This window comes from Anser cygnoides, chromosome 1 (genome assembly GCF_040182565.1).
Source record: "Anser cygnoides isolate HZ-2024a breed goose chromosome 1, Taihu_goose_T2T_genome, whole genome shotgun sequence".
NCBI classification, from domain to species: domain Eukaryota; kingdom Metazoa; phylum Chordata; class Aves; order Anseriformes; family Anatidae; genus Anser; species Anser cygnoides.
In genome coordinates, this window is record NC_089873.1 from 1,218,746 (window position 1) to 1,233,319 (window position 14,574).

Here is a 14,574-nt window from a genome sequence, read left to right on the forward strand (position 1 = left end):
TGGTATGGGGGGGTGTCATGGGGGGAATTATGTGGGGGGGGGTAACTTGGGGGGGGGTGACGGGTGGGTGGTGATGTGGGTGGGAGGGTGACACAAATAAGGGGGTGACGGGTGGGGGGGTGACCCGGGTGGGGGGTGATACAGGTGGGGGTGACATGGATGGGGGGGGGTGACACAAGTATGGGGGTGACACAAGTGGGGGTGACATGGGGGGGTCCCAGTGCCTCCTCCTCCTCCTCCCCCACTCCCTCCCCAGCCCCACACCGCGTCCAAGCCGGGGGTCCCATGGGCACCCCCCCTCACCTGACCCCCCCCCCCCACCCAGTGGTGGCTGGGGGGGGCTCCTCAATCGGCTTAGCGCGGCGATTAGGCTGAGCGCGGGGGCTTAGCGCCCCTAATCCCCAAGTTTGGGGGGATGAGGGCCCTGATCCCCCCCTGAGCCTCTAAGCGGCTTGGGGCCGCGGGGCTATATGAGGGCCGTGCCGGGGGGCCACCGCCAGCCCCCCCCCACCCCACCCCGACCACCGCCAGCATGTCGGAGGAGGAATTCTACCTGTTCACCAACGGCTCGGCGCCGGGGCCGTGGGACGGGCCCCAGTACCACATCGCGCCCCCCTGGGCCTTCTACCTGCAGACGGCCTTCATGGGCTTCGTCTTCGCGGTGGGCACGCCGCTCAACACGGTGGTGCTGCTGGTCACCGTGCGCTACAAGAAGCTGCGGCAGCCACTCAACTACATCCTGGTCAACATCTCCTTCAGCGGCTTCATCTCCTGCATCTTCAGCGTCTTCATCGTCTTCGTGGCCAGCTCGCAGGGCTACTTCGTCTTCGGGAAGCACGTCTGCGCCCTCGAGGCCTTCGTGGGCACCACCGGAGGTAGGGGCGGCGCGGCGCGGCGTGGGGCCAGCGGGGCCGCCGCGCTGATGCCGCCGCCTGTGCCGCAGGGCTGGTGACGGGCTGGTCCCTGGCCTTCCTGGCCTTCGAGCGCTACATCGTCATCTGCAAGCCCTTCGGCAACTTCCGCTTCAGCTCCAAGCACGCGCTGATGGTGGTGGTGGCCACCTGGGCCATCGGCATCGGCGTCGGCTTGCCGCCCTTCTTCGGGTGGAGCAGGTCGGCACCACGGCACGGGGTGGGGTGGGACGGGATGGGATCGGATGGGACGGGACGGGATGGGATCGGATGGGATGGTCCCATTGGGTGCCATTGGGTGTCATGGGGTGTCTTGGGGTGCCATTGGGTGTCATGGGGTGTCTTGGGGTGCCATCGGGTGCCACCAGTTGCCATCAGGTGTCATGGGGTGCCTTGGGGTGCCATTGGGTGCCATCAGGTCCCATCAGGCATCATAGGTTGTCTTGGGGTGCCATTGGGTGCCATGGGGTGCCATCAGGTGTCATGGGTTGTCTTGGGGTGCCATCGGGTGCCATCAGGTGTCATGAGGTGTCTTGGCATGCTATTGGATGTCGTAGGGTGTCATTGGGTCATGGGGTGCCATGAGGTGCCATCAGGTGTCTTGGGGTGCCATCGGGTGCCATCGGGTGCCATCAGGTGCCATGGGGTGTCTTGGGATATCTTGGGGTGACCTGGGGTGCTGTGGGGTGTCACGGGGAGCCGTGCAGTGCCGTCGGGTGCCATGGGATGCCGTGGGGTGTCATGCGGTGTCTTGGGGTGCCATGCAAGGTCCCATGCGGATGCCATGCAGGTGCTGTGGGGTGTCCTGTGGGGGTCCCGTGGGGGTGCCAGAAGGTTCCCATGAGGGTGCTCTTCATGATGCCATGAGGGTGCCAGGCCACACGGCAGCGCCATGAGGCACCATGGGGTACGGTGGGGTGCCGTGGAGCGCCACGGGGTTACACAGGGTGCTGTGTGGTGTCAAGGGGTATCATGGGGGTACTGCAGGGTGCCGTGGGGATGCTGTGGGGCTCAATGGGGTGCCATGGGGCGCCATGGGGATGCCATGGGGTGCCGCACGGTGCCATGGAGCCGCGCCGCCTCCCCGCAGGTACCTGCCCGAGGGCCTGCAGTGCTCGTGCGGCCCCGACTGGTACACGGTGGGCACCAAGTACCGCAGCGAGTACTACACCTGGTTCCTCTTCATCTTCTGCTTCGTCGTGCCCCTCTCCCTCATCATCTTCTCCTACTCACAGCTGCTGAGCGCCCTGCGGGCCGTGAGTGCGGGCGGCACGCGCGTGTGCAAGGGCAGGGGCTGGGGGGGAGGATGGGAGGGGCGAGACGAGGACGGGGGGGGAAGAGGATGGGGATGGGATGGGATGGGATGGGGAGAGGGAAGAAGGGGAGGTGGGGAGATGAGGGCTGGAGGGATGGGGCGTTGGAAGGAAGGAGGGAGGAAGGGCTGGTGGGATGGAAGAACAGAGGGACGCAGGGCTGGGGAGGAGGGCAGGGGGTGGGGACAGGGATGGAGATGGGGACGGGGACAGGCAAGCAGCACCCAGGGGTGCTGCCCCCCGGGCGCAGGTGGCCGCGCAGCAGCAGGAGTCGGCCACGACGCAGAAGGCGGAGCGGGAGGTGTCGCGCATGGTGGTGGTGATGGTCGGCTCCTTCTGCCTCTGCTACGTGCCCTACGCCGCCCTCGCCATGTACATGGTGAACAACCGGGACCACGGCCTCGACCTGCGCCTGGTCACCATCCCTGCCTTCTTCTCCAAGAGCGCCTGCGTCTACAACCCCATCATCTACTGCTTCATGAACAAACAGGTGGCGCCCTGCGCACGGGGGGCACGGGCTGGGACGGGGACCCCCGGGGAGTGAGGGTGGCATCGGGCTGGGGACAGCCAGGGGGCAGGGACACCGGGACACCCGAGGATGTGGGCAGGGGACAGCACGGGACAGGGACAGGAGCAAGAGATGGGGACAGTGTGGTGCTGGGATGGGAACAGGCCCAGGAACGGGGATGGGGACAAGGATGGGGGTCACCACGTTCCCACTGAGACAAGGATGGGGGTCACCATGTTCCCACTGGGATGGGGATGGGGGTCACCACATTCCCACTGGGACAGGGATGGGGGTCACCACGTTCCCACTGGGACAGGGATGAGGGTCACCATGTTCCCATTGGGATGGCGATGGGGGTCACCACATTCCCATTGGGACAGGGATGGGGGTCACCATGTTCCCACTGGGATGGGGATGGGGGTCACCACGTTCCCACTGGGACAGGGATGGGGTCACCATGTTCTGTTGGGACAGGGATGGGGTCACCACGTTACATTGGGACAGGGATGGGGGTCACCACGTTGCCATTGGGATAGGGATGGGGGTCACCACGTTTCCAGGAGCATGGGGACACCACATTCCTATGGGGGCAGGGATGGGGGACCCCAAGTTCCCATAAGGAGAGGGATGGGGGCTGGGGGACACCACATTTCATTGAGATGGGGATCGGGACCCTACGTTTCATGGGGGCAGGGATGGGGACATCACATTCCATGGGGACAGGGATAGACATCACTGTGCTCCTGTGGGGACAAGAATAGGGGACACCATGTTCCCATGAGGACAGGGATGGACGTCACCATGCTCCTGTGAGGACAGAGATGGGGGGACACCACGTTCCCATTTGGACGGGGATGGGGAACCCATGTCTCATGGGGACAGGGATGGGGACACCACATTCCATGGAGACAGGGATGGGGGTCACCGCTTTCCTGTGGGGACAGAAATGGGGACACCATGTTTTCAGGAGGATGGGGACACCACATAGAAGTGGGAACAGGAAGGGGGGGGACCCCAAGTTCCATTGGGACAGGGATGGGGACACCACATTCCCATGGGACCAAGGATGGGGGACAGCATGGGGACAGGGATGGAGACACCACATTTCATGGGGACAGGGATGGGGATCACCGTGTCCCCAGGTGGCCAAGGATGGAGGACACCATGTTCCTATAGGAAAAAGGATGGCAGGCACCCCATGTTCCTATGGGGACAGGGATGGGGACACCACACTCCCATGGGGACAGGGATGGGGACACCACATTCCATGGGGCCAAGGATGGAGAGGACACCGCGTTCCATGGGGACAGGGATGGGGACACCATGGGAAAAGGGATGGAGACACCACGTCCACTGGGGCCAGGGATGGAGATCACCATGTCCGCAGGGGACCAAGGATGGGGAACACCACGTTCCACAGGGACAGGGATGGGGACACCACATTCCTATGGGGACAGGGATGGGGACACCATGCGGGCCGGGGCCGGTCCCCAAAGCCAGCGGCTGCCGTCCCCGCAGTTCCGCGCCTGCATCATGGAGACGGTGTGCGGGAAGCCCATGACGGACGACTCGGACATCTCCAGCTCGGCGCAGAGGACCGAGGTGTCCTCGGTGTCCTCCAGCCAGGTCAGCCCCAGCTAGGAGCCACCGGCGCCCGGCCGGGACCCCCGTGGTGGCCGGGACCCCCGGCCAGCCTAGGACGTAGGACAATAAACGCCGCCGCAATGCCGAGCCCGTCTGTGCCTTGGTGGCCCCACGGCGCCGTGGGGCTGGGCCCCACGGGTGCGGGATGGGATGGACGCCAAGTGTGGGGCGCTGCGGGGGATCGCAATGGGGGAGCTGTGTCCTGCCCGGGACCCACAAGTGGGGGGCAGGAAGGGAGGTGGGGATTCTGCCCCCTGCTGTGGGGCTGTGGGGGGGCTGAGACCCCTTCTGTGGGGCACAAGAAGCCCCATCTATGGGGCAGGATTGGTGTTGAAACCCCATCCACGGGGCTGAGACCCCATCCATGGGGCTGAGACCCCATTTGTGGGGCTGGGGTCACACAGAGCTCCCATCTGTGGGGCAAGAGTGGTGCTGAGGTCCCACCCACGGCACTGGGGCAGTGCTGAGCACCCTTCCATGGGGCAGGAGGGGTGCCGTGCCCCCATCCACAGGGCTGACATGGGGCAGAGCCCTCATCCATGGGGCAGGAGCGTGACTGTGACCCCCATCTCTGGGGCTGGTGCTACACAGAACCCCCATCTATGGGGCAGGAACGTGACCACGGCCCCATCCCGACCGCCCCCGGACCCTCCCCGTGCCCTGCTCCCAACGCTTCCAAATTAAGGCGCCGCGCGCCGGGCCCGGCGGCTCCGTTCCAGGCAGCCGAGAGCCGCGGCTCGGCCCCCGGAGCACAGGAAGCACCGCGCTCCCCAAGGCCCCACCGCGCTACGGGGCCAGGGGAAAGCGGGCGGTTAGGGTAAGAGGGCAGGGGGTGGGGGAACGCAGCCCCCTCGCCCCCGACACCGCGGCGAGGGCAGAGCGGGGTGCCCACGGCGCAGCGACAGCAGGGCCAGCACCAGGACGGGTGAATGGAAACGGTTTTATTGACAGCCGGACGCTCGCGGCCGCGCAGAGCCCAGGTCCCACTCCGCAGGGGGTCCCCGGTGCTGGGGGGGGGGGGGGGGAGGGGGAGGCACGCGCAGCTCCGAGCCCCCCCCCACGAGTTTCCTCCAGGCCAAGGCTGGGTTCGAGTTATATCAAAAGTGTTACTTCAGAGGGTTACATGAGATAGCACGAGTACACAACGCGCAGCGGCCGCGCTTCGGAGCCCGGGGCTGAGCCGCTGCAGCGCCCGCGGCGAGGGGAGGACGGGGTGCTCCGGGGGGTGGGGGGACCGCGGAGCTTCGGGGAGCTTCCCTTCACGCTGCCCCCCGTCCTCGGCCCCGCGCGCGGTGGATGAAGGCACTTGGAGCGGCGCTGGGCGTGCGGGGGAGGCGGTCGGAGGCCTCCCCCGAGCCCGGAGCAGCGCCCGAAGCGGCCCCGCGCTCGCTTGCCTTACTAGGAGCGGCGGCGGCGGGCTCTGAAGGCGCGCCAGGAGGGCGGGCGGACGCGGCGCCGTCCCCGGGGTTGTTCGGCCGAGCCGGATCCCGCTGGGGAGCAGAGAAGGGCGAGGGTGGGCCCGGAGTCGTGGGGAGCCGCCGGGGGGCCGCGGGGGTGCCCTTCGCCTCCTTCTCCTCGGGGCAGCGCTCGTTGTTCTGGGGCTCGCTTTTTTTTTTTTTATATGTCGGGGCTTCGCTTTTTGTTTTCTTTTCCTCCTTCCGAGGCCGCAGCTAAGGACGTACAAAAATCAAAGCGGGGGGGGGGGGGGAGAGGGAGGCAGGGCGGGGGGGAAAACCCTCAGCACTGCTCTGCCGCTAGCTCTCGGGATACGTGTTCTTCACTTCACATGGAACCAAAACAATACAAAAATAAACAGAGCTCGTTAGACCATAAAACAAAAGTGTAAATCTAAAAACCACAACGTGTCATAATGAGAGGTCGGTTTTCAGAACACCGAGTCCCCACTCCTTTGGGGAAAAAAGGAGAAAAAAAAAAAAAAAAGGAGGGGAGAGAGATTTCGTTTTCACCTCATAGCCTGAAATAACAGTCTCAGTAGCGAAAATGTTTCTCATGATAATCCAGAAACTGTAAAAAATAAATTATTTAAGAAAACGGGTTTCTCTGTACAGGTCTTAAAATTCGTCGTGCCGCACCAAGGCCTCCCCGAAGTCCGTGGCCTGGCTCCCCACGAACAGGTCGTACTTGTCCACGATCTCCTCCTTGGTGAGCTTCCCGTCCTGCAAGAGAGCAGAGGGGCGAGCGCCGGTCACCGCGTGCCGCCGGCGCTCCCCGGGGGCATCACCGTGGCGCGCGGCCCCGAGCCGCGACGCCGAGCGCCGCGTGCCCAGCCTGGACGTAGGGGCGATGCTCGTGGGGTATCCGTGCACCCCAAAAAGCCGGGGAGAGGAGATTCTGCCCCACCTTGTTCTGGTCGGACTCGTAGACGAGGTGCCGCGCTTCCGCCTCGGCATGGTCGTAGTCCGAGGGCAGGATCCAGTCCTTGGTCTCCTCCTTGTCCATTTTGCCGTCGCGGTTCTTGTCCCGGAACTCCACAAACTGCTCCCTCTCCGTCTTCACCCACTCGGGCTCATCGGTGTCGCCGTCGTGGCTGTACATGTCACCTGCGAGGCACGGGGCGACCGTGAGCCCCCCGCCTGCCCCGATTTCACCGCGCCCAACCCCAGAAACCCGACGCGGCGCTTCCCAGGAGCCTGGCGGGGCGGGCGGCGCTCCCACCGACATTATTGTCGAGTCGCGCGCTTCTCGCCGCCCTCGTCCCCCCGTCCCCCCCCCCCCCCCCCCCGCCGCAGCCCCCGTTTCGGGTGTCGGTGCCGGAAGGGCAGCTGTTGGGCTCGGAGGCTCGGCAGTTGGCGGCCGCGCCGAGCGGGAGCAGATGTTCCCTTCTGTCTGGGGCACGCTGCGATCCTGCCCGGCCTCCCCGCGCGCTCGCCTTGAACCCTGAGCTGCTGGGGGGGGGGAGAGGGGGAGCAGGCCCCCGCGCACTCACCGATGTACTCCTCCAGGTCGATGAAGCCGTCCCCGTTCTTGTCGATGTCCTCCATGGTCTCCTGCAAGAGGGAGCGAGCGCGGTCAGCGGGGAGCCCCCCCCTCGGCCACGCGGCGGGGCGGGCGGCGGGGCGGGCGGCGGGGCGGGCGGCGTGCCCACCTGCACCACGATGTCCTTCATGTAGTCGTACTCCTCGGGGTGCAGGAAGGCGGTGAACTCCTCCTTGGTGGCCGTCAGGTCGCCGTCCTTGTCGGCCATCTTGAAGCGCCGCTCGTCCCGCACCATCATCTGCTTGTAGTTGAAGCCGTCGTCGGGGTCCGGGTCGTCTGGGTGCACGAGAGGAGAGGCGGCCGCGCCGGGTCAGCTCCGTCGGGGAGCCCGGCGCCGCTCGCCAACCCCGCCGCGTTAATTAACCACCACGCTAATTAACCACCACGCTCAGACACCCGCGGGCTGCACCTATGCTGCGAGGAGGAGGAGGAGGAGGAGCTGCAAGCGGCCCGGCGAGGATGCTGTGCGCCACGGAGCGTGGTTTTGGGGCGTTTCTGGAGGGAAACGGGCAAAGGGGGGAGCTGTGCTGGGGGCACGTGGAGCCGCGGGGCGCTGGCTTTGCCCGTCTGTCCGTCCGCCCCCCCCGGTAGCGGGGATGGGTAGAGGACGACGCAGCCGAATCGGAGGCTGAGAGGAGGTGAGAGCCAGGCCCGGGCTAAAAAAAGGCTCGCTGCCGGCTCCGCTTACAGCCCGGACAAAAGGCCCGGGATTAGGAAGCTGTGTGCGAGCCGCGGTGCCGGCCAGCCGTTAAATATAGCCGGCGGGAGGTTTTATTTCAAGTCACCCCCAAGGCACAACTAATCCTCAGGTTCCCTGCTCCGGCGCGCAACGCGGCCAGCCCAGCTCGCCTCCGAGGAGCGCTCCCGAGCCGGGACGGGCTCTTGTGCCGTGACCGGGCCCCTTGGGAAGCTCGCTGCCACGTGGGGGGGCTGCTTCGTGAGGCTCTGACCCACTTAGGGGGGCGAAGAAGAAGGGGGAGAAGCGGCCACGGCACAAGGGAAGCGTTGTGCGAGGCAGGCCTGGGGCACAGAGCTGAGGAACGGCCCGGCAGGAGGAGAAGGGGAAGCCTGAAGCTCGCCCCGTCGGCCAAACACGGGGGCAACGCGAGCGCTTCAGGCTCCAGGACCTGCCAGCGGCGCTGAGGGAAGCCGCCGGTGCCGAGCGGCAAACTACACGCACCATTCATTCCTTGCTTTAAGGGGTTTTTTAAGAGCCCGCTGCCTCGCCATGAAGCTGGCAGACAGCCGCCCCCTGCCCGTCCCGCTTTCCTCGAGGAAAGGAAGATTTGAGGCGGGCCCGCAGGGCCGCGGGCGGCAGCAGCGCTCCTCGCGGGCAGCCAAGGGGCGGGCGGCGCAGCAGCGCGCGGCTCCCACGCTGCGAGCGGGACGCTCTTAACGCGATTAAGGGCTCGGCCGTGCCTTGGCCGCGCGTCAAGGCGCTGCGCGGGCGTTCCCAGGGCCGCTGCTGCCAGGGGAGGAGAAGAGGAGGAGGAGGAGAGGACGGCCTCTGGTAGGAGATGGGGGACGGGGGCAGAACCGTGCCGCGGAGGAGCCGTCCCCGCAGCGGGAGCGAGCAGCCCCCGCGCTGCTCCTTTCTTTGCCTCCTTTTCTACCTTTTCTTTTTGGGACAGTTTTTAAGCTTTCTACGCCCGCAGCCCTTAAAACCCCGTTGCGGGGAAGCTCAGAAAGCAGCGTGAAAGCCTTTCACAGCTCTCCCTCCCTGCAGGCTGACTCTGGTGGGGGTGGGTTTCCAAAAACTAGAGGGGCTGCGGGTGGGGGGCACCTCAGCTCTGAAGGGGAAGCTGAGGGGATGGCTGAGGGCAGGGCGAGCCGGAGGCTTCCTGCGGCTCAGCTCCCTCAGGAGAAGCGGCTCGAGGGAAGACGGATTAGCCCCGGGGGGCGAGGCAGCGCGCTCCATACGTCCCGCGGAGCATTTGACTATCTTTGGAAATATTTAGCAAATTGAGCTTTATTTCGCGCTTCCGCGCCGGGGCTCGGCACGCCATATATGTATGCGCTCCGGAGCAGGGGAACGAGGGGCAGAGAAGCGCCGGCGCGCGGCGCTCGGCCCCCAGCACAGCTCCTCCCTGCGCCCCGGGGCCTCCGCTCCCCCCCCCCCCCCCCCAAAAACGCACCAGCTCCGCGGGCCAGGACCCAAGAAAAAAGCCAAGAAAAGGGGTGGGCAGAACCTGGAGCTGGGGAGCCAGCAGAGACCCTCGCCAATTTACGGGGCCGAGGAAGGGTTTTTGGGCGCCCGGGGAGCCGGCCCCAGGAGCGGCGCCGTGGCGGGGGCTGGGTTTCACAACCAAGGGCGTCGATAAAGCAGAGGTCGCGCCACGCGTCCGCGCTGCACCTTTGGGTTCGGGGCTCCCGCGGCGAGGCCGAGGGAAGGAGCTCGGCTCGCGGGGGGGCTTTGGGGCTGCGTCCCGGGGGGACCTCTGCTTTATGGACCGGGGACCAGCACCGGGTTTGAGCCCTCGCCCCTTACCGAGGTAGGTGCCATATGTCACGTTTCTGTACTCATCCCAGGAGATAAATCCATCTTGGTTCAAGTCGAACTCCTGCCACTGGCGTTCGACACTGTCATACACGTACTTCTTCTGGGCCTTCTTAATCCAGGCTTTCAGCTCCCCCTCCGTCACAAACCCATCCTTATCCGTGTCTATCTTATCTACAATCACTCTACAAAACAAAACAGCAAGTTTCAAGTGCCGGCTCCGCGACGCTTCGGTCCCAAGCGCAGCGACCTACCTAGGATGTAGCCGTAGGTGGCATTTTTATACTCCTCCCAGGAAATGAGGCCGTCCTCATTGAGGTCGTGCCCCTTCCACTGCCGCTCTACATCCTCGTATATCCAGCGCTTTTGTGCAAACTTAATCCAGTCTTTGAGCTCTTCCACAGTTACAAACCCGTCTTTGTCTTCATCTATTTTACTTACAATCTTTCTGTGGGGAATGCAGAAAAATCCAGCACAAGTTAAGGGAAACGAGGCTCTGGGGGGGGGGAGCGCCGACCTGACCTTCTGTGCCACCAGACCCCACAACGGGGCTCAGCCCTCGCGATCCGCGGGGCATTAAAACCGCGGGGCATTAAAACCGCGGGGCATTAAAACCGCGGGGCATTAAAACCGCGGGGCATTGCCACTGTGTTTTTAGTGGTGGCTGCGAGGCAAAGACACCCTGCAGGTGCCCGCCGCCGCTCGGCGCCTTCCAGTCCCCATCTTTGGGGCGGATCCACGAGCTCGTGGCCCCCCAGCAGCCCCTGGGGACCCCGTGGGGGGGATGTTCTGCTCCCAGGGGAGCCCCCCCTGACGTGAAGCAGCCCCCGGGGAGGGAGCACAGCCCCGGCAGCCACGCGAGGAATGCGGCGAGGCGCTGGGCCCCGGCGGAGCAGCAGGTGGGAGCGGGGCCGGGCGCTGTCATCGCCCCGCATTTAGCTCCCGCCTCGCGCTCTTCTCCTCCCCCCATCCCGGAGGCTTCGCTTTTAAAGCCGGCCCCAGGATGCCACCTGCTCCCAACGCCCCGAGGCGAGCAGAGGGACGGGGTGAGGGCGTTGCGAGCGCTCCCAGCCCCTGCTGGAGCCTTCCTGCTCGGTCCCGTGTGCCGTTGTAGGGACCCGGGGCACCGCGGCGGCGTTTAACGCCGGGCACGGCTCAGCTCCCACCCCCTGCGCATGCAGCACGGGACGAATTAATCCCTCCGTGCCACCCCTCCGCCCCCAAAACCCGCAGGACAGCGCCGCAGCCCCCTCCCCAGCGCCGCGGCAGGGCGCCCCGACGCACGCAGCATGCTGAGCACCGGCGGTCCCGAGCGCCGGCCGCGGCACCGCAACGCCAGCCGCATTTTGGGGCTCCTCGGGGGGGGGCCGCCAGGCAGCCCGCACCCATCCCTCGTGTGCCCGCGGTGAGATCAGGGCCTGGAGCACCCGGGGAGCACCCGGGGAGCACCCGACGCCGCGGTCCTTCCACGCAAAGCCGCGTCCAGCTCCTCGCCCTCGGCCGTGGGGGCTCCAAGGAGCCGAGCGAGCGCGGCACAGCCCCGACCCTTGCGGCTCCTGGGGCGCGAGGCGTGGAAACCGGGAGGGGTTTTCATGAAAAAAGGGGGAGGTTTGTCACGAAAACGGGGCTCCGGCACCACGCACCGGGCGCCCGCAGCCGACGCCGGGGGGGGCTTTGGGGAAAGAAGCAAGGGGGAGAGCGGCTGGTTGCGGCCCCGGTGGCATTTCGGGGAGCACCGCACGGAACGGCACGCCGTGAGGCAGGGCGCCTGAGGAAAAAAAGCTCTTTTGCTTAATCCTGCGCTCACAGCGAGAGAACAAAACCCTCCCGGGGCTGAGGAAACGTGTCGGACTGGCCTCCAAGTGAAAACACCAAAATGTTGTGGTTTTTTTTTTGTCCAGGGCTCGGAGCAGCCCCGTTAGAAAAGTCCCAGTGGAAGCCGTGCCCCGGGCCGGGCCCCGCTGGCAGCGCCTCCAGCAGATAACTGCACAGCCACGGAGGCAGCGCGCCGAGCCCCGGGGTTAGGAAAACAAGAGCCGGCGGGGGAGGGCAGCCAGCGTGTTCCTGCCCCTCCTCCCACCCCCCCCCCCCCCCAAAAAAACCCCGAGTAGGGCGGGGGGCTGGCCCCGGGCCTCCCCACGTGGGAAAGGCGTCATTTTGGGGGGCTGCTCGGGGGGTCGGAGCCTCCCCGAGCCAAACGGGAACAACTGCGCCGGCAGCTGCGGCGGCGGAGGCAGGTGGCAGCGGGAGGCGCGGCACCGAGGTTAATTTTAGAGTTAATTGGAAAGAAACGCTCCCTTTTTGTGATCCGGGGGGGGCCGGGCACGTGCACCACGCAGCGCCAGCTATGGACGGGGAATTTGGGGGCCCTGGGGGGGGGCTTCCTCCGACCTCGGGGCGTGGTTTTGGGAGCGTTGTTGGGCAGGGACCAGCACGTGCTCGCAGCGAGCCGAGGCGAGCTGGCAGGAAGAGCTTGGCACCCCCACGAGCGCCCCCGACAAGCCGCCGTTTCGGGGCTGCCCCGTGGCGCCACGTCCCCCTTTTCGGGGGAGGCTTTTTTTTTTTTTGGGGGGGGGGGTGTTGGTTTCCTTACCCCAGCCTCTCCTTGCTCTCCTCCGGCGTCAGCTGGTCGAAGGTCTTGGCCTCGTCGGCGCCCAGGAAGGCGTCGTGGTCGTAGTCGAAGCTCTGGGCGTCGTCGTGCACCTTGTCGCTGAGCTGCGCCTCGTGGTGCACCCGGTCCTTCTTCTCCGTGGGCTTGGCCGACACGCAGGCCACCCCAAGGGACAGGCACAGGAGGAGCTGCTGGATGCTCATGGTGAACGCTGCGCCTGCGGGGCACGGGGGGGGGGGGGGGGGGGACGCTCAGCGGGTCGCGCCGGGGGTCAGCCCACGGCCCGCGGCCACCCCGGGGCGCTGGTCCCGGTTTGGTGGTCCCGGGAACAGTTGCCCAGCTCCTTTGTGTCGTAATTAACGGTAAAAGCGGTGCCCGGATCCTTCACATCATGATTAATGGCAGGAGTGAGGGCTGTCCTCACAGCCCCGGCTCTGAGGGGACAGAACCGAGCCCGCGGTACGTGGGGGAGGAGGAGGAGGAGGAGGAGGAGGAGGAGGGATCAGCCCCGTGGTTGTCCCGGCGATGAGGGATCGGCCACGTGGCGCAGGGAAGCTGCGCTCATGGCCACGAGGTGCGAGGAGAAGGGGCTGAGCTCACGGGGACACACGGAGCACGTGGACGGAGCCGTGTCCCCAGGGGGTGAGACCCAAGGAACGCCCCGCACAGAGCCCCCGGGTCCTCCCCTGCCTTCGTTAGCTAATTAGGGGTGCCTGACGAGCCCCTGGGCAAGAGAGCCATGGAATCACAGAACCGTTAGGGTTGGAAAAGCCCTCCAAGCTCACCTGGTCCAACCACCCCCTCCCACCAATGTCACCACCAAACCATGTCCCTAAGCACCACATCCGACCTCTCCTTGAGCACCCCCAGGGACGGTGACGCCACCACCTCCCTGGGCAACCCGTCCCAACGCCTGACTGCTCTTTCTGAGCAGAAATGCCTCCTCATTTCCAACCTGAACCTCCCCTGGCACAACTTGAGGCCGTTCCCTCTGGTCCTGTCACTGGTTACCTGTGAGAAGAGGCCGACCCCAGCCCCCCACCCCTTCCTTTCAGGCAGTTGCAGAGAGCAATGAGGTCTCCCCTGAGCCTCCTCTTCTCCAGACCAAACCCCCCCAGCTCCCTCAGCCGCTCCTCACAGGACTTGTGTCCCAGGCCCTTCCCCAGCTTCGTAGCCCTGCTCTGGACACACTCCAGGGCCTCGACGTCCTTCTGGTAGTGAGGGGCCCAAAGCTGAACCCAGCACTCGAGGTGCGGCCTCACCAGAGCAGAGCACAGATGATCACCTCCCTGCTCCTGCCGGCTGCACCATCCCTGATCCCAGCCAGGATGGCGCTGGCCTTGCCGGCCACCTGGGCACGCTGCTGGCTCACGGTCAGGTCACCAACCAGCACCCCCAGGTCCTTTTCCTCTGCACGGCTTTAGAGTCTCTCTGCCCCCAGCCTGTAGCGCTGCGTGGGGTTGGTGTGGCCAAAGCGCGGGACCCGGCACCGGGCCGTGGAAGAGCCCCAGCAGAATCACGGAAAGGCTGGGGCTGGACGGGACCCTAAAGGTTACCAAACCGCATCCAACTCCTGCCACGGGCAGGGACGCCACCCACCAGATCAGGTTGCTCAGGGTCTCAGCCAGCCTGGCTTCAAACACCCCCAGGGATGGGGCATCCACAGCTTCCCTGGGCAGCCTGTGCCAGGGCCTCACCACCCTTACAGCAAAGAATTTCTTCCTAATGTCTAGCCTAAATCTCTCCTCTTTCAGTTTAAGACCATTCCCCCTCGTCCTATCATTGTCCACCCAAGCAAAAAGCCCTTCCCCATCCTTTTATCAGCCCCTTTTAAGTACTGAAAACCTGCAAGGAGCTCTCCCCGGAGCCTTCTCCTCTCCAAGCTGAGCACCCCCAGCTCCCTCAGCCCCACAGCAGAGGGGCTCCAGCCCCTGCAGCGTCCTCCTGGCCCCCTCCGGACCCCCTCCAACAACCCCACATCCTCCTGGCACTGGGGGCCAGACCTGGGTGCAAGACCCCAGGCGGGGCCTCAGGAGGGCAAGAGCAGAAGCTCACCGCGTCCTGCTCCCGGCTCTGCGCTCCTGGGTCCCCAA

The 14,574-nt window shown here is 65.7% G+C and overlaps 2 protein-coding genes across 4 annotated transcripts in view; one reads left to right on the forward strand and one right to left on the reverse strand.

Annotated features, from left to right (window-relative positions):
- The first annotated feature begins 382 nt into the window (after positions 1-382).
- Positions 383-4,373, forward strand: OPN1SW (opsin 1, short wave sensitive). The gene is made up of 5 exons (XM_066996702.1): positions 383-875; positions 944-1,112; positions 2,002-2,167; positions 2,475-2,714; positions 4,251-4,373. The coding sequence occupies exons 1-5, from the start codon at positions 533-535 to the stop codon at positions 4,371-4,373; spliced, it is 1,041 nt and encodes a 346-aa protein (XP_066852803.1). The 5' UTR covers positions 383-532.
- A 929-nt stretch (positions 4,374-5,302) lies between these two features.
- CALU (calumenin) overlaps positions 5,303-14,574 on the reverse strand; it is a 130,417-nt gene continuing 121,145 nt past the window's right edge. For 2 of the 3 annotated variants that reach the window (XM_066996393.1, XM_066996356.1), the window contains exons 2-7: positions 12,464-12,698; positions 10,125-10,318; positions 7,483-7,649; positions 7,324-7,384; positions 6,738-6,937; positions 5,303-6,553 (exon numbers count right to left, since the gene is read on the reverse strand). In XM_066996393.1, the coding sequence (XP_066852494.1) occupies positions 6,449-6,553; positions 6,738-6,937; positions 7,324-7,384; positions 7,483-7,649; positions 10,125-10,318; positions 12,464-12,684 (948 nt within the window). In that variant the 5' untranslated portion in view covers positions 12,685-12,698 and the 3' untranslated portion in view covers positions 5,303-6,448. Of the gene's footprint in view, positions 6,554-6,737; positions 6,938-7,323; positions 7,385-7,482; positions 7,650-9,861; positions 10,056-10,124; positions 10,319-12,463; positions 12,699-14,574 lie in introns of all 3 variants that reach the window. The other variant, XM_066996429.1, reaches the window with a different exon arrangement.

What these genes read in the sequence shown, in the direction of transcription:
- OPN1SW (XM_066996702.1), top strand. Translation starts at nt 533, where the DNA reads ATGTCGGAGGAGGAATTCTACCTGTTCACCAACGGCTCGGCGCCGGGG. An exon ending in TGCTGAGCGCCCTGCGGGCC is followed by an intron (nt 2,168 to 2,474) that starts GTGAGTGCGGGC and finishes CCCCGGGCGCAG; the next exon opens with GTGGCCGCGCAGCAGCAGGA. An exon ending in ACTGCTTCATGAACAAACAG is followed by an intron (nt 2,715 to 4,250) that starts GTGGCGCCCTGC and finishes CCGTCCCCGCAG; the next exon opens with TTCCGCGCCTGCATCATGGA.